This window comes from Lagenorhynchus albirostris, chromosome 3 (genome assembly GCF_949774975.1).
Source record: "Lagenorhynchus albirostris chromosome 3, mLagAlb1.1, whole genome shotgun sequence".
Taxonomy (NCBI): Eukaryota; Metazoa; Chordata; class Mammalia; order Artiodactyla; family Delphinidae; genus Lagenorhynchus; species Lagenorhynchus albirostris.
Window position 1 is genome coordinate 166,587,265 of NC_083097.1, and position 24,012 is coordinate 166,611,276.

The 24,012-nt window shown below is 47.4% G+C and overlaps 1 protein-coding gene across 4 annotated transcripts in view; it reads right to left on the minus strand.

Moving 5' to 3' along the window:
• ACSBG2 (acyl-CoA synthetase bubblegum family member 2) overlaps positions 1-24,012 on the minus strand; it is a 69,391-nt gene that overhangs the window by 15,290 nt on the left and 30,089 nt on the right. Inside the window, exons 1-5 of one of the 4 annotated variants that reach the window (XM_060145440.1) lie at positions 15,487-15,709; positions 11,671-11,759; positions 10,718-10,838; positions 8,364-8,450; positions 3,426-3,575 (exon numbers count right to left, since the gene is read on the minus strand). In XM_060145440.1, the coding sequence (XP_060001423.1) occupies positions 3,426-3,575; positions 8,364-8,450; positions 10,718-10,838; positions 11,671-11,759; positions 15,487-15,672 (633 nt within the window). In that variant the 5' untranslated portion in view covers positions 15,673-15,709. Of the gene's footprint in view, positions 1-3,425; positions 3,576-8,363; positions 8,451-10,717; positions 10,839-11,670; positions 11,760-15,486; positions 15,710-24,012 lie in introns of those variants that run through there. The other 3 variants (XM_060145438.1, XM_060145439.1, XM_060145441.1) reach the window with 3 other exon arrangements.

Below are 24,012 nucleotides of genomic sequence, written 5' to 3' on the forward strand. Positions count from 1 at the left end.
ATCCTGGCTCAGACCTTTCTATGCTCTCTGACCTTATGCAAGTCATTTCCCCTCTCTGAGCCTCAGTTTCCCAATCTCTGAAAGGGGTTAATGACACATCTTACCTTGTGGGGTTTCTGTTAGGGATTAGTGTGTTTATCTCAGCATGGCATAGTATCCTATAAACGGGAGAAGCTTTGAGCTGTTGACATATGTTGAGAACATGGGACTAGCTTTGACTTCCTGCTGTAAATATGATGATGATTTAAAAAATAATAGTCGACAGGGATTATTTTTTAATCCCAATGTGCAAGGCTTTGCTCTGAGCATTTTATGTCTGTGTGGTAGGTTAAAGACAGCTGCAAATTCTCTGCCACCCCTGCCATTCAGAGCTGAAGTCTGTTTTCCTTTCCCTTCACAGGGCTGGTCTAGTGACTGGTTTTGACCCACAGAGTGGAGCACCGTGTAAACTTCTGACATTGAGTCCTAATAGACTACAGCTTCTGCCTTTGTATCAGGGCATGCTTGCCCTCGGAGGAGCCAGCACCACGTTGAGAAGTTTGACAGCCTCGATGCCCCCATGCTTTGAGGAAGTGCAAGCCCCATGAAACACGTGAGTGAAGCCCTGCTTGGACCTGCCAGCCCAGCCTGGGCACCAGCTGAATACAGCTGAGTGACCCCAGCTGACACTCTGTAGGGCAGAAAAGACACTTTGCCAAGCCCTTCCCAAATTCCAGACCCAGAAATAACACACTCTTGGTGTTTTAAGTTGCTAAGTTCTAGAACGGTTTGTTACACGGCAGTAGCTGACACAGTATAGGAAATAATTTAACCTTCATAGCAACTCTGAGAGGTAGCAACCATTCTTGTCTCCATTTTACAGATGGGCAAACCGAAGCCCAGAGAAGTTAAGGAAATCTTCTCAGGTCACATAGTTAGCAAGTGGGGGAGCCAGGATGCAGATCCAGGCAGACTTGCTCCAGGGGCTCGGCTTTTGTCTGCCCTCTGTGAGGACATGATCTCACTAGACATGAAGCCACTGGGAGCGTGGACGCTGGCCAGGGTTGGGTGGGGGCCTCATCAGACTCCATTCATTCAGTCCACAAAATGGATTGAATCCTCCTGTACACCAAGCACTGGAGACACAGCAGTGAGCCAGACAGATAGCCCCTGCCCTCAAGGAGCTGTTGTTCGTGATAAACACGTGACTGTATAATATGGCAGTGCAAGAAAAAACAGTAGCCAAATGGGGCTTGGGGGCTAATGGGATGGTTTATTTTTCTTTGCTATTTTAAACGTGGAAGTCAGGGAGGGCTTCACGGAGGCGGTAACATTTGAGCAGGGACCCGGAGGAGGCGAAGGAGCAAGTCATGTGGGTGTCTGGGAAATAGTATTCCTTGTAGAGGGAACAGCCAGTACAAAGGCCGGTGTGTGCTGCCAGCTATTAAGCTGGGCGGGTGGGGAAAGCCCTTATAAAGTAGAAACGCTTCATTTGAAAACTAGCAGTCTTGGGGCTTCCCTGGGGGCGCAGTGGGTGAGAGTCTGCCTGCCAATGCAGGGGACACGGGTTCGTGCCCTGGTCCGGGAGGATCCCACATGCCGCGGAGCGGCTGGGCCCGTGAGCCATGGCCGCTGAGCCTGCACGTCCAGAGCCTGTGCTCCGCAGTGGGAGAGGCTGCAACAGTGAGAGGCCCGCGTATCGCCAAAAAAAAAAACACACAAAAAAAACTAGCAGTCTTTCTGACTCACAGAGCGGAGCGTGTTGGGTGCATGTCCTGCCAGACACTTTCCTGCTTTTAAAACTTACACACATGTACATCACTCGCCGCCATTTTTCAGTTTTTAACAAAATCGCGTTGTGCTCTGTGTACTGTTCTTCAACCAGCTTTAACATATTTGTAACGATTGCATCTTTGGACATTTTTACACCTTAGCCCCATAGACCTACAGTGTAGTTGAAAATGTGGATTGTGGCGCCTGCCTGCCTCGGTTTCAGCTCCTGGCCCTGCCATGCTGCTTGCTGTGTGACCTGGGCCCAGCAGCTTAATCTCTCTGGGTTTCAGTTTTCTCATCTGTAGAAACAGCGTCCACCTGATAGAACGGATAGAATCACAGAATCGCTGTGAGGATTTACAAAGTGTAAAATTCTCGGGATGGCCTCTGGCCCCATAGTAAGTGTGCAACAGAAATGAGCCGTCACTGTCTTTCTTGTTGTTTAAAAAAACACCGGGGCTTCCCTGGTGGAGCATAGGTTAAGAATCCGCCTGCCAATGCAGGGAACACGGGTTTGAGCCCTGGTCCGGGAAGATCCCACATGCCGCAGAGCAACGAAGCCAGTGTGCCACAACTAATGAGCCTGCGCTCTAGAGCCCGAGAGCCACAGCTACTGAGCCCGGATGCCACAACTACTGAAGCCTGCGTGCCTAGAGCCCTTGCTACGCAACAAGAAAAGCCACCGCAATGAGAAGCCTACGCACCACAATGAAGAGTAGCCCCCGCTCGATGCAGCTAAAGAAAGCCTGCATGCAGCAACAAAGACCCAACACAGTCAAAAATAAATAAATAAATTTATGGAAATAAATTTATGGAAAATAAAATAAATTTATGGAAAAAAACCCCAACAACTTTATCGAGCTGTAATTGACATACAGGGAACCGCATTTGAAGTGTACAATTTGGCACATACGGACTATGTCTGCACCCGTGAAGCCAGCCATCACCACCATCGAGATGGTGGACATTTCCATCGCCTTTGTAATGCCTCTCTCTTGCCCTCCCCAGGCAGCCACTGATCTGCTTTTGGTCCCTGTAGATAAGTTTGCGTTTTCTAGGGATTGAACCCGGGCCCTCAGCAGTGGAAGCACGGAGTCCTAACCACTGGCCTGCCAGGGATGTCCCCCATAAACAGGATCTTTTAGCATGTATTCTCCTTATTCTTTCCTAACAGTGACCTAAATAACCATCAGATTTGGACTCCACCCAGACATGAGTAAGTTTTCCCCAAGCACACGGCCTTCCTCAAGTAACTAAAACAACTTCTGCTTTACCTCTGAAACACAATGTGTATACTGCCCTTTTATGTATTTATTTTATCAAACACGGTTCTGAGCTCAAACAACCCATGAGGCAGGGACTGTTCCATTGCACCCATTTTACAGATGAGGCAACTGAGGCTTGGAGGTGTCAGATGCCCTGCCCAAGATCACAGAGCCAGGTCTGCCCCAGAGTCCCTGATCTCAACCCCCGCACTATGCTGCCCCCAGCCTTGGAAGCATTTGCATAACTCTCTATGACCCACAGATCAAGGATCCCCCCATGTGCTGGGCCCCTAAACGCCACTGTGCCCCTGTGGGTCAAGAACAAAACTAGCCTGAAGACCACTGCCCCGGAGTGACGGGACCCTGGATGCTGCAAATTTCGTCCCTGTCAGCAGAGACAGCACTTACGTTGTCATGGCTAAGCATCACCCCCTTGGGATAGCCTACGGTCCCAGAAGTGTAGATGATCACAGCACACTGATTGGCCTTCTGGCTCTTTATGATCTGGTCCAGCTGGGACTTGGGGATGCTGTTGCCAAGCTCCATGAAATCATCCCACTGCGGAAAGAAAAGACAAGTGAAGACCTAAATAGACATTTCTCCAAAGAAGACAACAAAAGATGGCCAAGAGGCACATGAAAAGATGCTCAGCTTCACTAATCATTGGAGAAATGCAAATCAAAACTACAGTGAGGTATCACCTCACACCTGTCAGAATGGCCATCATTAAAAAGTCTACAAACAGTAAATGCTGGAGAGGGTGTGGAGAAAAGGGAACCCTCTTGCACTGTTGGTGGGAATGTAAATTGATTACAGCCACTATGGAGAACAGTATGGAGGTTCTTTAAAAAACTAAAAGTAGAACTATCATATGACCCAGCAATCCCAATACTAGGCATATACCCTGAGAAAACCATAATTCAAAAAGACACACACACTCCAGTGTTCACTGCAGCACTATTTACACTAGCCAGGACATGGAAGCAACCTAAATGTCCACAAACACAGGAATAGATAAAGAAGTTGTGGTACATATATACAATGGAATATTACTCAGCCATAAAAAGGAACGAAATTGGGTCATTTGTAGAGTTGTGAGTGGCCCTAGAGACTGTCACACAGAGTGAAATAAGTCAGAGAAAAACAAATATCATATATTAACACATATGTGTGAAATCTTGAAAAATGGTGCAGATGAACCTATTTGCAAAGCCAAAATAGAGACAGTGTAGAGAACAAACGTATGGACGCCAAGGGGGGAAATGGGAGGGTGGGATGAACTGGAAGATTGGGATTGACATATATACACTACTATGTATAAAATAGATAACCAATGAGAACCTGCTGTATAGCACAGGGAACTCTACTCAGTGCTCTGTGGTGACCTAAATGGGGAGGAAATCCAGAGAAGAGGGGATCTATGTATACGTAAAGCTGATACATTTCACTGTACAGCAGAAACTAACACAACATTGTAAAGCAACTATACTCCAAAAAACAAACAAACAAAAGAAATGGAGGGTGGGGACTCAGGGTGTGTGAGTGGGGTCCTCAGCACCTAGGAGTTCCCTTCCCCAGTCAGATCTTGCCCCACCAGCTTCTCCCGAAGCATGATTCCCAGCAGGAGGAAAGGCACCTCTTACAAAAGCCCTAAGACCTTTGCTTCTTCTCCTCCACTTCCCAGGCAGGCTACTCAAGCACCGGTGCCTCGGTTTCCTCATAGGTAAAACGGGAATGACATCAAGACCCAACTGCTTGGGTTGTTTTAAGCAGTAAATGGGTTAATATATGTAAAATGCTCAGAACAGCAGAGTTCAATATTATTTGTGCTGTGCCTTCCCAGATGCCACTCAGCACCTCAAACTTATTAGTTACCAGATTGATGTGGCTGAGGGCCACTGTGATTGGTTTAAGCTAGAAGGTCCCATCTGCCTGGGCCCCAGTGTGGTTAGACTGGGTCTGGGCATGTGACCTCAGGTGGTCCGATCACAGTGAAGGTCGGGGCTTTTGCTGGAAGTGCTGGGACATGAATGCGTCATCTGAACGTGAATAAGATGTAGCCATAGGAGCTGCTGGATCATCTCAGGACTAGGGGGAATCAAGGCTGGCATGGAGCCAAGATATGAAGAGAGCAAAATGGAGTCTCGGTCACATTATTTGAGCCCCTGGTTCCAGCCGTGCCTGAAATCCACACCCTAGGTTGCGTCTATGAGCCAATAAATGGTCTTTTACGCTTAAGCCATGTGGTGTTAGGCTTTTGTCACTTGCAACCAAAGACATCCTTACTGATAAGAGATACATCATCTCCCTATGGCAGATGAAGGAGCTGAGGCTCAGAGGTGGTAAGCTACCTGCCCAGGGTCACACAGCAGGTAGACAGAGGAACTATCATTCTAACCCAAGACTGTCTGACTCCAGAGCCCGTGCTCTTAATTAGCTTAGAATTTGGTGCCTCAGAAGGAACTGTTGGGCTGTGTGAACCAAATTTCACCTGGGACCTGCAAAAATTCTACCTCTGAGCCCCTAGTGAGGCCCTGGTTGAGGGTAATGTCCTGTCTGCAAGACAGAGGGCACTCCAGGTCCTCCAGAAATGGCCAGTATTGCCTGTAGCCTGCCAGGGCAATGCTGGCCCCATCTGCAAGGGAAGAACCTTTACCCAGACCATCTCTAACAGGGTAGGGTGATGGTGAGAGGAGCAGCACACAGAAGCCTTTTGCAGGACCCTGTCCTTTCTCTGAGAGATGCCTCAAGCCCTCCCCCGCAAAGGATGCTCCCCTAATCGCTGGTGAAGACCTCCTTCTCCCATGGCCACAAGTGATTGGATTAGGTAGACCCCAGACCCAGTCCTGTCCAATCCAGTCCTCTCTCTTGGCAATCTGGAATTGGTCCCGGGTCCAATCCCAGGCATCGTAACCTACCCAGTTAATTGTCTTATTCTGCCATCCCCCTGCCCCCGAGTTTCACCTTCTGATTTCCCAGGCGCTTTCTTTTTCTCTCAGTTTTAATGAATGTCTTCCTAAACTGAACCTAAAAACGGTAGGTCCTACTCACCCTTGCAGAGAAGTAGATACTAAACTGTGTCACAGAACTCTTCCCTATAAATCATTGTCCTTAACCAGGGGTGATTTTTGCCCCCGAGGGGACTTAGGCAGTGTCTGAGGATAGTTTTGATTGTTTCAACTGGGAGGGTGCTATTGGCATCTAGTAGGTGGAGGCCAGGGATGTCGCTCAACATCTTACAATGCACAGGATGGCCCCCACGATGAAGAATTATCCACCCCAAATGTCCAACAAGGCTGAGAAACCCTGCTGTAAATACTATTTCTAACAAATGAGTTGATTTAACTTATCCAGGCTTAAGATATTGTTTCTGTGTTGGTCATTTTTAACCTCTGAAAGGTCTGTAATTCTGATCGACTGTCTTACTTAATTAGGCATTGTCCTGGTCTTAACATTTCAATGTTTTCTGAAAGGTGCATGAGCTGGTGAGTGTTTTGGCCAGAAAGGATCATTGACATCTTTCCTCCCGCTTGCGTGGAGGGCAAACCAAATAAACTCCATGACATTTTAGGACTTCTGATTTGGGACATGGGTTTGCTGGCCTAACAGCGGCTCCTCCTGGCCCCTCACAGACCTCCTGCCCTGACTTCTGTGAGTTAACTCACTGTATCCTTAAAAACAAAACCCAGGGCTTCCCTGGTGGCGCAGTGGTTGAGAATCTGCCTGCCAATGCAGGGGACACGGGTTCGAGCCCTGGTCTGGGAGGATCCCACATGCCGCGGAGCAACTGGGCCCGTGAGCCATGGCCGCTGAGCCTGCGCGTCCGGAGCCTGTGCTCCGCAACAAGAGAGGCCGTGACAGTGAGAGGCCCGCGCACCACGATGAGGAGTGGCCCCCGCTCGCCGCAACTGGAGAAAGCCCTCGCACAGAAACGAAGACCCAACACAGCCAAAAATAAATCAATAAATAAATTTAAAAACCAACCAAACAAAAAAAAGCAAAACCCAAACCCCCTCCTTTGGCTTAAGTGGGTTTCTGTTGCTTGCACCCAAGCATTTTCTGACTCTAGAAGACCCTGAGACAGAGTGAATTTGCAAAAAAATGACTGCGACAACATTTACGGTGTCACCCACTCTTCAGGGGCCCCGCCCCTCCCTCAGTAAGAGCTGAAGTCTGGGCCCTCATGCAGCTTGGCCTTGCTGGACAGTGTGTTACTTCCAAGAATAGGTCGTTAAAGGCAGGACAGCTTCCACCTGGATATTTCTCTCCCTCAAAACATTCTCTCTGGAGATCTGAGCCACCAATAAGTCCAGAGGTCCTGAAGTCATCATGCCGGAGACAGCATATGGAGACACCACAGAGAGACAGGGAAATGTGCTGGGGGAGCCCCAGCTGTAGGGTTGGGACCAGAGTGAGGACCAGGGGCTTCTCCTTGAGTGCAAAATTTTAGCGGATGCGGAAAAAAAAAAAAAAGCTTGTAATCAAGATAAATAGTACTTTAATGCAATAATTTAAAAGTCACTATCAAAGCAGAGCAAATTCATGATGAATGAAACATCAAAAGTTTAAAAAAGGCTCCAGCAGTGCTGTTGGTCCGAGCCATTGCAGATATGTGCACCCCTATATCCCTATGTGTATATATTAAAACTGGCTAATGGTTTTAATAAAAATGTTGATGACTTTGCATCTATGAAAACCAGGAAAGTAAATTTATAATAAGTTCTGGTTTGAATACAAATTAAATATTTAAACTTAATGTTGTGAGTTCCAGCACATCTAATTTTCAGTGATGCAGTATTTTTTCAGTTACCCCTAATGGTCTGAAAAGCAACTAATAATAAAATGATTGGTATTGTCTTATGCCACCAATTTTTGGGGCGATTTGTTACACAGCAATAAATAACCAGAACAGACACCTTCTGGTAAATCAGAACCTTCATGCCAGATAAAAATTATCTCAAAAGCCTCACCCCCTTCCCTTGTGAGGCCCCTTCCTCTCCCTCACCACCCACTTCCTTTGAGAGTCCCCGCCCACTTCCCTTGTGAGGCCCCTCCCTCTCCCTCGCTCACCACCCACTTCCTTTGAGAGTTCCCGCCCACTTCCCTGGTTTGGCCCCGCCCTCCCCTTTCCTCACCACCCACTTCCTTTGAGAGTTCCCGCCCACTTTCCTGGTGAGGCCCCGCCCTCTCCCTTTCTCACCGCCCACTTCCTTTGTGAGCCCCTGCCCACTTCCCTGGTTTGGCCTCACCCTCTCCCTTGCTCACTACCCACTTACTTTGGGAGTGCCCTCCTTCCCTTTCAAGGCTGTGCCCTCCCCTTTGCTCAGTGCCCCCTCTCACACTTACAGAGTACAGGTTGTTACATTTGCTCTCCTTCACTGGCAGCCTGTACTGAACGATTGCTTTTAGGGTCTCCATCTTGGTCTTTGGAATCTGAAAAACAGTTGTGTACGGACCTCATGGTAACGGGGCCCTGGAAGAGCACATTCTAAGCTCTCTCCCTCAGAGACCTCAGCCTCTTTCCCTCCCCCTGCCCATGCAGGAAAACTTTTGCTCTTTGTCTTGACTGACAGGTCGGTATCAGTAGACTGCAACCATCACAGAGGGTTGAGGGCAAAGCCTCCTGAATTCTGCTGTACAGAGCTGTGGTTTGGGTTGGTGAGTCGAAGGAGGCCCTCCCGGCCCTTTGTCTCCTGGCACCTTATGCTCCACGGCCAAGATCCAGCTAACCTTCTGGTTGGAGCAGGGCTACAGAAATCCTCCATGAAGGTGGCTGGAACTGGCGGGGGTTCAGAACGCTCTTCCTAAACCTAGACCTGTAAGGTTCAGGTACCCAGGCCTGTGGGATTCTTGCCCCCGTGTTTGTGCAAAGGAAGGAGTGTGCCTGTATGACATTTCTAGCCAATCCAGTGAAGAAGTCATTTCCAACATCCAGAACGCTCCTTACAACCCAGTCTCTGGCACGACCTGGAGAGAAGATGCCAGAAGTGCTTGTAACAGCTGGACGAGAGTTTTCCAGAGAGAGAAGAAACAGACATCCAAAAAGCCTGAAGCAGGTAGTAGCCGGGATGTTGGAGGGATATAAAAAGTCCAGGCTGGCTGGAATGGGGATGGAAGGGAGAAGGCCGGGGGAGGATGCAGGAAGGGGTGGAAGGGCCAGGTAGGCCATGCCTTGGAGGTGACAGCAGGAGTTTGCAGTTTATTCTAAAGGAAGAAGGGAAGCACTGGAGGGTTATGAGCCGTGACCGTCCCCCAGAATCAAAGATTTCCAAGTGGAGCTGAACGTCCAGTTTGGGAGGAGAGTATCAGAAGCCTGGCTTTGAATCTTCCATGCAGAGGAACCAGAACAAGAAATCTCCCACAAACTGCGTCTTTGATGAAACTAAGAGATGGAAATAATTCATGCCTATGAGGTTGAATATACCAGAACAAGGACAAGAAGCCATAGCAATGAGGTGGCGGCAGGGGAAAGGATGGGGCACGTGACCTCTTCTAACGCTGGAAAAACCCAAATCGGAAACCAGTATTCACGGCAAGAAGGAGAAGGGCCCCACCCGTCACCCACCCCGCAGTGTGTTCTGCTGCGAACAGGACAGACAGGGCATGACATGAGTACCAGGGACCAAAGAAGCATGCCTTCAGAAAGCAATTTCAGAAAGTGGACGTCTGTCCTCACTGAACCAGCTCAGGAATTAGGTGTCGAAGGAGGCCTGGTGGCACAAAATATCCTGTTTCCCCGAGTCTGGCTGGATTCCATTGAGGCTGGCAAATGTGCCCTGATTTCAGAGAAGTTAAAATGTGGGGAAACACGTGGCCCACGGCGTTCAGAGGATGCCATCCATGGCGAGACATCTCCACTCGAGAAATATCAAAAAGTAACTCAGGAAAGATGAAATATGGTGTTAAAGAAGCAGTCACAGGAATTCCTTGGTGGTCCAGTGGTTAGGACTCTGCGCTTCCACGGCTGGGGTCCCGGGTTCGATCCCTGGTTGGGGAACTAAGATCCCACAAGCTACGCGGTGCAGTGGCTCTTGGGGTGAGCCGTGAATCTGGCCATCGAGGCTCACCCCTCCCAAGGACTCCCCTCCCCTCAGGATCCTTCTGCCCAAAGCTGGTTCAGGCAACTGCAGCTCATTCAAACACAAGTCATCGGAAACGTTTTTTGCAACATTACAGAGATAACACAAGGGGGGGTTAAAAAAAAAAAGGAATAAGAGAGGGTCAGATTTCACTGTGTGCAAAAAGTCACTGCAAAGCAAAGGAAAATTGCCCCCTCACCTTCCAACGTAAAACCTAGGACGTAATGGGGTAAACGCAGCTGGGAAGGAAGAACACAAAGCAAACGTATAAGCCCTGAGGGGAGAGCCAGACATCAGAAAGTAGTGAAACAGGAAGTGGTCGGACTTATGAAAGAAACAGAAAAGAAAGACAAAAGCATTCCCGAAAGGAGGACAATTATAAGAGGTGAACATAGCAAGGATGACAAGGTTCAAAATAACTGTTTCTAAAAGAAAACTGGTAAGCAGTGAAAGGTATATAAAATAACACACAAACACATTTTTAAAAACAGAGGCTGAGTAGGAAATGAATACTCATTGGAAATTAAACTCATCCACTCCATGCACATCCACTCCACACATACACAACCCCCTCCTTCCCCCAGTGACTGGCAGGCAGCAATGGGGGGCGGAGGGGTTTACCGAAAGGATTTTCTGCAGCTGTAGGTCATTTTCCACCAGCAGGATGTTCACTTCGGCGTGAGCAATGATATGTTGACAGGCTTCCGCAGAGTTGGTGGCATAAATACCAACACAGAAGCCCCTGGGAAAAGAAAACACATGCACGAGTGTGCCCCACACACCTTAAGTCGAGAACGAACGTCCTGGAAGGTGGGGGGAGGGGAAGCGTCTGCGGGGGAGGGGGAGGGTCTGCAGGGAAGGTCTGAGTTTGCAGCCTCAGCACCAGCTTCCCTCCCTCCACAGCTGGACAGTGATGATGAGAGAGGATGGGCTCCCGGGATGTCATTATGACCTGGAACCCTCACACTACCCCATTTTACAGATGAGGAAACTGAGGCTCAGGGCAGGGAAGTCACTTGTTCAGGGTCCCACAGCAAATAAGAGGTGGGGTTTGGACCCCCCCACCCCTCCACCCGTTCCCTTCATTCGCAACCTTTCGTTCTTGCTTTGAACCATTCTGCTGTGGGTTCCCTTTGTATCTCCCTGCTGGCTGATGACATCACGGATCTTTCCAAGTGCCTATTTGCTACTTCCCTTAGTGATGTTTCTGTGCAAGTCTCTTGCCCATTTAAAAATCTTTTTTTTTTTTTTTTTGGCCGCACTGAGCAGCATGTGGGATCTTAGTTCCCCGAACAGGGATCGAACCCGTGCCCCCTGCAGTGGAAGCGCAGAGCCTTAACCACTGGACTGCCAGGGAAGTCCCTCTTTTTGTGTTTTTATTCCTGAGTTGTAGAAGTCCCTTGTGTATTTGAGATACTAGTCCCCTGTTGGACGGGTGTGTGTGTCTATCTCGCCAGCTTGCCTGCGGCGGCTTCTGCAACCCCCATTCACATCTCCGTGGGAACCAGCCTGGGGCTGCCAGTCCCGGAGTAGCACCACCCAACATCCACAGGGACCCGGGCCCGAGGTCTTACCTCGCGAAGATGGCGCCAAGAGCCGCAAGGAACCACTCGACGGAGTTAAACCCAAGGATGCCGACTGAGTGGAAAGGCTCCAAGCCCAGCTGGGAAGGCAAAACCAGACAGACAAACAGAAAACAGAAGCAACAGAGGTGATTTGCTTCCGGATGGGATCTGCTCACTGGCAGGTGAAAGCAGACCCCAGAGCCCACGGAGTCACAAGGGGGACAGCCCGTGTTGAGATGAAAATCCGGAGTGTGATTTTTTTTGTGTGTGACTCTTGGGAGGCCGGTTTACCTCCCTCTCTGTAATACCCCCTTTATTTATTCTAATTTTTATGTATTTTTTCTATATTTATTTTTATTTGGTTGCACCAGGTCTTAGTTGTGGCAGGCAGGCTCCTTAGTTATGGCTCGCTGGCTCCTCAGTTGTGGCATGCAAACTCTTAGTTGCGGCATGCATGTGGGATCTAGTTCCCTGACCAGGTATCAAACCTGGATCCCCTGCCTTGGGAGTGTGGAGTCTTAAACCACTGTGCCACCAGGGAAGTCCCCTATGTATTTTATTTTTTAACCATTAACCAACTTTAAGTGCACAGCTCAGTGGCATTAAGCACATTCACATTGTTGTGCAACCATCCCCACCATCATCTCCAGAACTTTCTCATCTTCCCAAACGGAAACTCTGTCCCCATGAAACACTGACTCCCCACCCCCTCCCCCAGCCCCTGGCCTTCACCATCTACTTTCTGTCCCTATGGATTTGACTCCTCTAGGGACCTTTTATAAGTGGAATCATATATTTGTCCTTTTGTGTCTGGCTTCTTTTACTTAGTATAACGTCCCCTAGTTCATCCGTGTTGTGACAGGTGTCAGCATCTCACTCCATTTTAAGGTTAACGTTCCATCGTATGGACGGATCACAATTTGGTTATTCATCCATTGATGGGCACTTGGGTCGCTTCCACCTTTTGGCTGTTGTGAGCAATGCTGCTGTGAACGTGGGTGTCCAAATATCTGTGCGAGTCCCTGCTTTCAATTCTTTTGGGTCTGTACCCAGAAGTGGAATTGCAGGATCATATATGGTGATTCTAAGTTTAATTTTGTGAGGAACCGCCAGACTGTCTTCCAGGGTGGCTGGACCATTTTACATTCCCGCTGACAGTGACTGAGGGCTCCAGTTTCTCCACATCCTCACCAACACTTGTTATTGTCTGTTTTTTTTTTCTTAATTAGCCATCCTAATGAATTCATTTTTAGTTTTAATCATAACAGTACTCAAAGAGTGATACCCTATAGTGGTAATAAATTGCACTTTTGAAGGCATAGCCCTGATCTGAACGTGGTTGAGGATGAATCAGGAGACCTGGACGTGAAAGTGATCATGCTTGGTGATCGCCCCCCTTTTGTCCTGGAAACTCCAATTTTGTTGGCTGTTTTAGTCACCTGGGCAAGGCTGGCAGTGACCCTCTGTCCCCGGGGAAAACCTAAGCATTTGGAAGGCATCTGCCTGCTGATGCTTCAGAACGTGATGCAACATGTTTGTGCTTAGTGGCAGGAAGGCTGTCTTCACTGTGGACACTGTCTCCATCAATGTGTAGATAAACTGACTTCTTTCTGATTGGATCCCTGAGATTTAGGAGAGCAGGGGTTCTTGAAGTCCAGAACTAAGGGCAGAGGGAAAGAGGACCATCTTACAGGAAGGGTGAACTAGCTACAGCACTATGGCGTGGGGGTAAGGGCAGCCAAGAAGAAATCCAGCCCAAGCAGGTGGTTCCTAATTCCGACCTCTCACAGTCTCTAGATGAAGACACATGGGCATCAGAGGAGGGGAGAGAGGAGCTTGGGTCTAGGTCAGAATGTGATCGGATTTCCTGTAAATCAGAACCATCAGGAGGTGCCCTTTTACAGTACGAGATGTCTGTTACGTTCATTATCTATGGCTGCATAACCCATCATCACAGATGTAGCAGCTTAAAAGAGCACACATTTATTATCCCAGTTTCCACAGGTCAGGAGTCTGGGGGGTGGCACGGCTGGGTTCTCTGCCTAGGATCTCCCAAAGCTGCAGTCAAGGGATCGGTGGGGACCATGACCTCCTCCGAAGCTTGGGGGCCCCGCACTTGGAGGTTGTTTGCAGAATTCATTTCCTTGTGGTTGAATGATTGAGATCCTCTTCTCTTGCTACCTGCCAGCTGAGGACTGCTCTCAACTCCTAGAGTCTGTATGCCATCCCCTGCTACATGGCCCTCTCCAAACATGGCAGTTTGCTCCCAGGACAGCAGGAGAATCTCTCTTAATGGTTCACCCCATTAAGTCAGGCCCACCCAGAGCACCTGCCCTTCCTCATGAACTCAAAGTCAACAGATTAGAGACCTTAATGACATCTGTGAAATCCCTTCACCTTGGCCATCTCAGGAGGGAAATCCCATCATAGCCCACAGTCACAGGGAGAAGATTATACAGCACAAGTACACCAGAGGTTGGGAATCTCAGTGGAGTCACCTTAGAATTCTGCCTAACATGCCTATCAAATAGGCCCAGATGAACAGTTTTGATAATATGATGTTGACAATACCATAGGTAAACAGATTCTCTCATACATTGTGAGTGGGCTTAAAGGGCATTGGCTTTGTAGGAATTCACTGTACAAAGAAGGTACAATATGGCACCACGTATCGTAGCAAAGGCTGGAAGCAACTTAAATGCCCACCCGTAGGGGGCTGATTAAGTCAATACTGTTACATACGTATTTGCAGTTGTTGAAAAGAATATGGATTTAAAAAAAAATAAGTAAATCAATATGGAAGGATCTCAGAATGCAGCAACCAGCCTCCAGGATGAGTTTCATCTCCTGGTATTTGTGTTCTACTATAATCCCTTCCCATATCGTATCAAGGTCTGCTTAACCTTGTGAAAGAAGTGATAGTATGTCATCGCTGAGATCAGGTTATAAAAGATATCATGGTTCCCATCTGGTTCATTCTCTCTTTTGGATCACTCATTTTGGGGGAAGCTGGCTGCCATATTGTGAGGACACTCAAGCAACCCTACAGAGAAGGCCATGGAGCAAGGAACTGAGGCCTCCTGCCAAGAGCCAGCCATGTACAGAAGCCATGTACAGATGATGCAGCCCAGGCTGACAGCTTGACTACAGCCTCATGAGAGATCCTGAACCAGCAACATCCAACTAAATCACTCCTGGATTCCTGACCCACAGAAACCAAGAGATAATAAAGCTCTGTCATTTTTTTTTCTTTTTTTCGCGGTACGCAGGCCTCTCACTGTTGTGGCCTCTCCTGTTGCGGAGCACAGGCTCCGGACGCGCAGGCTCAGCGGCCATGGCTCACGGGCCCAGCTGCTCCACAGCATGTGGGATCTTCCCGGACCAGGGCACAAACCCATGTCCCCTGCATCGGCAGGCGGACTCTCAACCACTGCACCACCAGGGAAGCCTGCTCTGTCATTTTGAGTTACTAAGTTTTGGGGTAATTTGTTATGCAGCAGTAGCTAACTAATACACACATATACTGTGCTAACAGAAAAAAAAGCAGGTTGTAGACTCTTGAGTATGCTACCATGTGTGTAAAAATGTACTTCTATAGAATTATATAACATGTACACATAATTTATTCCGCAGAATAGCATAGAAAGAACTGAAAATGATGGCTACCTCCATAAGAGAGGGGACAAAGATTGGAAGGAAATTTTTCACCAGTTAACCTTGTATCTTGGGGTGCCTTGTGCATTTTGTCCCATATGTATGTATACATAAAAGGAATGATTTACTACATGATGAACGAATGAAGGAATGAATGAATGACTCATTTACCTTGAGTAAGGCTCTTGCAGCTTTCCGACAAGCCTCGTAGTACTGGTTGTAAGTCAGAACTTCCCACTTTCCATTCTTCTTTGATGCGAGGGCTGGATAAGTCCCAAATCGGTTGACTGACTCCCGAAAAAATTCAGGGATGGTCATGGGGGTCTCATGGCCTGGCCCGTGTTTTGAAAGCCTCATAAGGACTTCTCCATCTCGGTGAATGGTCCACAGCCCAGGAGTAACTGCAAATAGTCACCAGGGTTGGGTGGCAGACTTTTTTTTATTCATTTAATAACTCAGGAGTTGCGGGGGGGGGGGCTGTCTTTTTGAACCTGAATTAATCCCACACCTTGAGTGAAGTCACATGGTCAGTGCTGGTCTACTCAAGCTTCCTCTTTCATTTATTTCTTCCTTGCCCTCTCAACAGTTTATTATGAAAATTTTCAAGCATACAAAAAATTGGATTGTGTAGCTAATGACCTCTACCCACCACCAGATTCTACAACTTCTAGCATTTTGCTGTATTTGCTTTATCACATCTCCATCCAGCCATCCCTCTGTTTATCCATCCATTCCTCCATCTTACTTTTTGATACATTTCAAAGTAAACTGCAGCTGTCCATCCATTTCACCCTTCGACATTTGAATCATTTAAAAACATTTTATTGAGGTATAGTTGATTTATTACAACGTGTTAATTTCTGCTGTACAGCAAAGTGACTCAGTTATGCATATATATATTCTTTTCCATTGTGGTTTATCACAGGATATTGAATACAGTTCCCTGTGCTACACAGTAGGACCTTGTTGTTTATCTGTTCTATATATAATAGTTTGCATCTGCTAATCCCAAACTCCCAATCCTTCCCTTCCCTACCCCCCTTCCCCTTGGCAACCACAAGCCTGTTCTCTATGTCTGTGAGTCTTTCTGTTTTGTAGATAGGTTCATCGGTGCCATATTTGAAATTCTACATACAAGTGATATCATATGGTATTTGTCTTTCTCGTTCTGACTTCTCTTAGTATGATAATCTCTAGGTCCATCCATGTAGCTGCAAATGGCATTATTTCACTCTTTTTAAAAACATTTTAATCATTTGGTGTGAGTCAGCCTTTAGTATTTGAATCATTAACTAGAATTCCACATTATTTACGAATGATATATATATATACACATATCTGCATTACATTACTATTACATCTGCACCGTATATAATTATATCTGTACCGTATGTATAATTATATCTACACTCTATATGTATATAATTACATCTGTACTATATAGTTATAGTCTTAGTCTAAATATTATTACATCTGTACTATATAAACAATTACATATTACATCTGCCACCTATATATACACACACAGTTACATCTGCACTATATATAATATATATGTAATATGTAACGTATAATATTATATGTATTATATATTTATGTGCTTTACCCACACAGGCTCGCCATCCTAATAAGGAGGTGCTATTATCAATGCCCTCCTGCCCCGCCCCCAGTACCAACAATACACACGAGGCTTCGAAAGAGCAAGTGACTCGCCCGTTGTCACCGGCCAGCAGAGCTCTGCTCTGAACGACGGGGCCCAGCTGTCAACCACTTGCCCGTGCCGCCTCTGCTCCCCATCACATATAGAGACTTGGCCTCCCAGGTTCGGGCACCTCCGCCAAGGCCAGCAGCTGGGGCAGGGAGAAACTGTGCCTGACTCTCCCAGCCCAGACCCCTTTATAAAAAGCCATGACTGACTCAGTGCACCCTTCTCTCTCACACAGCATACCTCGTTCTTGACTCATGTCTGCCTTAAGGTCCTTGGCCTTCTCTTCTCGAGTCATTGATGTTTCAGCCCTTCCAGCTCCACAGAGACCATTCTTCCCAGTGCTGCAAGGCACAAAGCAGGGAACTTAGCAGGCCTGGCAAAGGGGCTGCAGGTCTGAAGCCAACTCCCATGTCTTCTTAGTCATGTCTTCCCAGAACCCTGGGGTTGATTAGTCATGCCTGTCCTGGGCCTAGGAGGAGAGGAGAGTGGCCTGTATGCCAGATCATAGAGCAGTTGTAAAGTCCAAAGGGTGTTCCGTCTTTGAGTTTCCAGAAGAGTGGCTTAAACAGTTAGAATATAGGGGCCAAGTCCACACGTGATCCTTCGGGTGAGAAAACATTTTGAGGTCTCCTGAAGGAAAGCAACTCACACAAGAGAGTTCTGATCTGGTTGGTTGCCTTAAAGATAGTACAACATGAGGGACTTCCCTGGTGGCACAGTGGTTAAGAATCCACCTGCCAATGCAGAGGACACGGGTTCAAGCCCTGGTCCAGGAAGATCTCACATGCTGCGGAGAAACTAAGCCTGTGTGCCATAACTACTAAGCCTGCCCTCTAGAGCCCGCGAGCCACAACTACCGAGCCTGTGTGCCTAGAGCCCATGCTCCGCAACAAGATAAGCCACCGCAATGAGAAGCCCACGCACCACAACGAAGAGTAGCCCCCACTCACCACAACTAGAGAAAGCCCGCGCTCAGCAACGAAGACCCAACACAGCCAAAAATAAATAAATAAATATTTTTTAAAAAAGATAGTACAACGTGAAAACCCAAAGGGCATAAAGGAAAAAACAGAGTAAATCTTGTTACATAAAAAGTTTTAAATTTTTCACATAGCAAAGAATACCATGAACAGAATCAAAAGATCAGCAACAAACTGAAAAAAAAATATAGGCAACACATCTAATCAACAGAGACCTGATTTCCTTAATATGTAAAGAACGCCAAAGAATCAATAAGAAAAAGATCAATAACCCAATGAGAAATGGGACAGAGGCTTGAACAGACAATTCTCTGAAAACACATTTTTAAATGACTTTTAAAAACAGGAAAACATGCTCCATCTCAGTCCAGAGAGAAACGCACTAGAAAATACAATGCAATTTTCAGCTATCAGATGAAGTAAGACCATAAAGGTTGAAAAAGCCCTTATATTCTTGAGGATGTGGGATAACAGGGGCTCTCAAATACTGTGGTAAAAGTTGATGCAGCCCCTTTAGAGGATGTTGTATTAGTAATCAAGCTTAAGGTCACATGGCCGTGAATCCATTGGTAGAGGACTGCAGATTCCTGGCTGCCCAGGGTCCTTGCACACTCAGGAACTGATAGACACTACTGTTTGAAGCCTTTTGTGTATGATGAGGGGCAAGCACCACTCCTTAAGCTTGTTTGACTTTCAATGTGTTAATCCTTAAATCTATTAAACAACATTTTTCTAAACATCTACATAACATGAATTAATAGTCATTCTCATGGACTGAATTGTGTTCCCCAAAGTTTGTATGTTGAGGCCCCAACCCCCCTAATGTGATTGTATTTGGAGATGGAGACTTGAGGGAGGTAGTCAAGGGTGGAGCCCTAATCCAACAGGATTGATGTCCTTCTAAGAAGAGAAAACCAGCTCTCTTTTTTTCTCTCTACCACATGAGGACACAGCAAGGAGGCGGCCGTCTGGAAGAGATCCCTCACCAGAAACCAGTCCTGCTGACACCTTGATCTTGAACTTCCAGCCCCTGCAACTGAGCGAAAATAAGTTTCTACTCAGGCACCCATTCTGCAGTGTTTTGTTATGGCAGCCCTAGCAGATAGTTACATAAATACCTTAAAAAATGTTGTTTAATGAGCTCGTGAATGGAATCAAAATTTCCCAAACAGGGACTTCCCTGGTGGTCCAGTGGCTAAGACTCTGCGCTCCCAATGCAGGGGGCCCAGGTTCGATCCATGGTCGGGAAGCTAAGATCCCGCACGCATGCCGCCAGCTAAGAGTTCGCATGCCGCAGTGAAGATCCCGCATGCCACAAGCAACTAAGACCCAGCGCAGCCAAATAAATAAATAGTTTTTTTAATTCCCAGACAATTCAACACTGGCCACACATGTTTCCTTAATCAACCCCACCCCCCCAAGCATGTAATTAAACTCACAAGTCCAATACATGAATCTGTTCCAATCAACAGGTATCTCCAGACATCCTCAGCTGTCGACACTGGTTGCGAGTGATGTTTCAGTGGTTTCCGCGAGGAAAACTATTTTGTTTGTGATCCACAGTGTGTTCCGTATAAGAATCAAGCCGTTGTTATAAATTCTAGATTTGCGGTTAATGTTCTACCAACTCCAAATATTTCTATCGGAACCAGGGGGAGTGGAGCCCCATGACCTACACAGGGTTCTCTACTAGCAGATACCGGCTTTGTATTTCAGTGAAAACAGGTAGCTAGAAAAAGGTGCCTTAGAAGATGAACTTGAGTCTCCGCGGAGCTTATACACACAAAGTAGACCAATCCGCGGAGCAAAGCACAGCCGATTTAGACGAAGCTATAAACATGCACGTGAAGACGTGCCCAAAGCATGCGGCAAACGAAGAAACTAGAAGGAGGTCCAAGGTCCGGACGGAGCGAACCTGAGGGTCACCCTGGATTCACCCTTCCCTCCCCACCTTCCTTTCCTTCCCTCCCTCCCTCCTTCCTCCCTTCCCACCTCCCCCTCTCTTCCCCCTCCCCCCTCCCCCCCACATCTGGTCCACCAGCAAATCCTATCAGCTCAGCCTTCAGAATCAGTCCCAAACCAACCGCTTTCGAACCTGGGCTCCCTCGCGTGAGCCAGAGGGACCCCAGTCAAGGTGGGGCCCATCACCCGCATGCGCTGTGTGGTTGCTGGCTGGATCCCAGCGCAGAAAAGATGCTCGTGAGGCAGTCGAGGATTTGAACGCTGCCTGGATCTCAGGTGACACGAAGAGAGGATGGTAGCTTTTGAAAGTGTGATAACAACGGCTCTGGGACTCAGTTACAGAAGAGAATCCCTGTCGCTAAGGCGTTCCCAACCTGGAATAATAGCGTGCTGTCCGGGGTTGGCTTTAAAACCACCAGGCGGGGGGCGTGGTCGCGTGGAGATGAACAAGGTCAACTTCATGTTGACAATTATTGTAGCCAAGTAGTGGGTACATTGTGGTTCACGACACCGCCAGCTCTGTTTGTGCGTGATTGAAAATTCATAGAACTCTACACCAAAAATAAATTCTCTGATATGTGAAAAACCTGTACTATGCTTAGGATGGACAATTTAAAAATATGTTGTGGCTAATTTCACTGGGCTTCCAGGTGTTGCTAGAGACAAAATATAAGGAGAAAATAATATGAGCAGTAGCTTCCCATTTTCAATATAGACTTAGGTCTTGTCCATAATATATCAATTATGTGTTGATTGTTAAAAAGTCTTCATCACTTTTCCAAATGTGTTATGTGGTGATAGCATACAGAGAAGAATTTCCTCCAGTCAATTAGTGTTCTATAAATAAAGTTTTCCTTTGGCAAAGCAGAAAAGAAAAGATGTACTATACACCAAAATCCTATATCCCTACCCCAATGTGAAATTTTTGATAAAATATAAAAATTTTTTTTAATGTAATAAAAGATCTACCCCATGCCAAGCACTATGACAAGCTGTTTGGGGCTACCGTAAAGGACTTTCAGGAAGTATCTGCTTCCACAAAAAAAAAATAAAATCGGGAATAGAACTTCCACTTGAGGGCAAACTGAAGTAAAGTGAGACTTCCCTGGCGGTCCAGTGGTTAAGACTCTGCACTTCCAGTGCAGGGGGCGCCGGTTTGATCCCTGGTCGGGGAACAAAGATCCCGCGGGCTGCAGCGCAGCCAAAGAGAAAAAAAAATCCAAGTAAATTGGAAACACCAAAGTATTATTCACCTAACAGAATTTTCAACTACATACAAAGAATGGCCACTGCAGCCCTGTTTGGACAGCAGAAGACTGGAAGAAATGGAAATATCCAGCGATGAAGGACTGGTAGTATGCACTATGGAATCTCCACATGGTGGAATGTTCTAGAGCTGTGTAAGAAAACACCAGGAACCAGGAACGCACAGCCGCGTTCACAGCAGCACAGTTCCCAGTAGCCAAAAGGTAGAAACAGCCAAAACACCCCTCAACGTGTGAATGGCTAAACCAAATGTGGTCCATTCGTACAATGGAACAGTATTTGACCCCCGAAAGGAGTGAAGCCCCGACACTCGCTACAACGCAGGTGGACCTTGAGAACACGATGCTCAGTGAGAGAAGCCAGACACAGAAGGACCCACAGTGTGTGATTCCATTTATATAAATGTACATAGAGACAGAGAGTGGGTTTGTGGTTGCCGGACGGCTGGGGAGTGACTGTTTAATGAGCACAGAATCTCCTTTTGGGGTGATGGAAATGTTTAGGAACTAAATAGAAAAGATGATTGCGCAAGATTGTGAATGTACCAAATGCCACCGAGCGGTTTACTGTAAAATGGTTGATTTTACGTTACGTGAATCTCACCTCAATTAAGAAACACCAGAAATGTTGATTCATGGTTCCCGAAATGGAACGTTCTCCAAGACATAACATTAAATTTCAAAAGCAAGATGCAGGACAACGGATAAAGAAGGTGACTGGGCAGGCAGACGGGTACGTGTGTGTGACTCAAGAGGAAAGTTCTGCGTCTCCGGTCTAAGAGGTCATTATCTCCTTGGTGGACACAGTGCAGAATGCCAGCAATCTGACCCCAGATTTGACCGCTGACGCCCTGAGAATGGGACGACGAGAGAGAGGTCTCAGATCACAAAGTCCCCAGGGGCCTGTGGCCATCAGCAGGCCTGTGCTGGTCTCTTCCAGCTTCACCACCACCAAGTACCCATCCTGCACACCCAGCAAGGGGGAAGGGAGGGGCTCCATCCCAGGGGTCAGCCACTCTCCTGACCCTGGTGCTTCCCGAGCACCTGCTGTGTGCCGGGCAGCGCTCTAGCCACCGGGCAACCAGATGGACAGAAATCCCTCCTGGAACGGACATTCTAATTGGGAGAAACAGCCAGGAAACAAACAGAGATCAATTCAGACGGTAACAGGATGAGCCTCGAAAACATCAGGCTGAGAGAAAGAAGCCAGATACCAAAAGACACAGAGTGTGTGAGTCCATTTATGGGAAGAGTCCAGAACAGGCAAATCCTCAGGGACAGAGCGTGGATTCATAGTTGCCTGGAGCTGGGGGAGGTGGGTGGGGAGTGGCTGCTTAACGAGAGTATGGTTTCCTTTTGGGGTGTTGAAAGTATTTTGGAACTCGATAGTGGTGGTGTTTGTGCATCATCGTGGAAGTACTGAATGCCACTGAATTGTGCACTTTAAAATGGTGAATTTTGTGTTAGGTGTGTCTGCCATTAATTTTAAAAAATTCAGATTAACGATGACCAGAATGGAGACAATAGAACAGGGCGTTGTGATAGAGAGTGCTGGGGTGGTCAGGGAGGGCCTCTTGGAGGAGGTGACATCTGAGCTGAGACCTGAAGGACGCAGAGTTCTACTGCAGAGAGTGTTCCAGGCAGGGGGAACCGTGAGGTCGAAGGCTGTGAGGTGGGAAGCAGCTTAGCATGTTCCCGGTGCAGAAGGTAGTTTGCCGCGTGGCCAGCCTCCAGGCAGCAAGGGGCATATGGAGATAAATACGAAGACGCCCCCCCCCCCCATTCCACATGCCCTCATCTACTCAGCTCCAGCTACTGGAACCTTCTCTGCACCCCCCCCCCCAACACACACACACTCCAAGCTCCTTTGCACCTCAGGGCCTTTGCACATGCTGTTCATTCTGCTCCAAACACTGTCCTCACTAATCTTCACCTATGGCTTCCTCTGTTTATGAGTCCGTTCTTCAGGGAAACCTCCTGTATTATCCGAGGCTGGGCCGGACCCTACACCCTCTCATTACACCCTCTTTCCCTATATTGCACCATCTGGCTTTGTAATTGTGTGTGTATGGGTGTGTGTATGCGACTATCTTGTTGATCATTATATCCCTAACACCTCGTAGAGCACCTGGGGTTCAATCAGTATTAGCTGAATGAATATATATGTATATATATTGATTCCATAGACCCATGGTTCTCAATCAGTGGTAATTCTGTGCTTCCCCCACCCCTGCCCCGCAGAGGATACTTGGCAGTGTCTGGAGAGTTTCGGGTGTCACAAGTTGGGGGTGCTACTGGCATCTATCGGGTAGAGGCTGGGGCTGCTGCTAAACATCCCACAATGTCCAGGATAGCACCCCAGGATAGCACAACCAAGACTGATTCGACCCCAGATGTCAAAAGCACCGACACTGAGAAACCCTGGACTAGACAAGGCAGTTATAACGTGAAAATAGCAAGTCAGCGTCTTTTCTATACACAGAAGTAGTAGAGGGAGCCTTACGAAGAGAGACGTTTCCCTGTGTTCTTGGGCTGAGAGGCTCCCTGTAAAACCAGGGACAGTTAAACTCTGGTTAATACAAACCAACAAAAGCAATAAAAACAGGTAACGTGGGTCTTTCTGCAAGCACGATTCTGAGAGTTTTATATGTACTGACTCATTTCATCTTCACAACCCTTCGAGGCAGCTACTGTTATTGTTCCCCCTTTTACAAATGAGGAAACTAGAGCCTGGCAAACTGAGCTTGCCTGTGGTCACAGTGTAATACTTTCTCTTTGATCC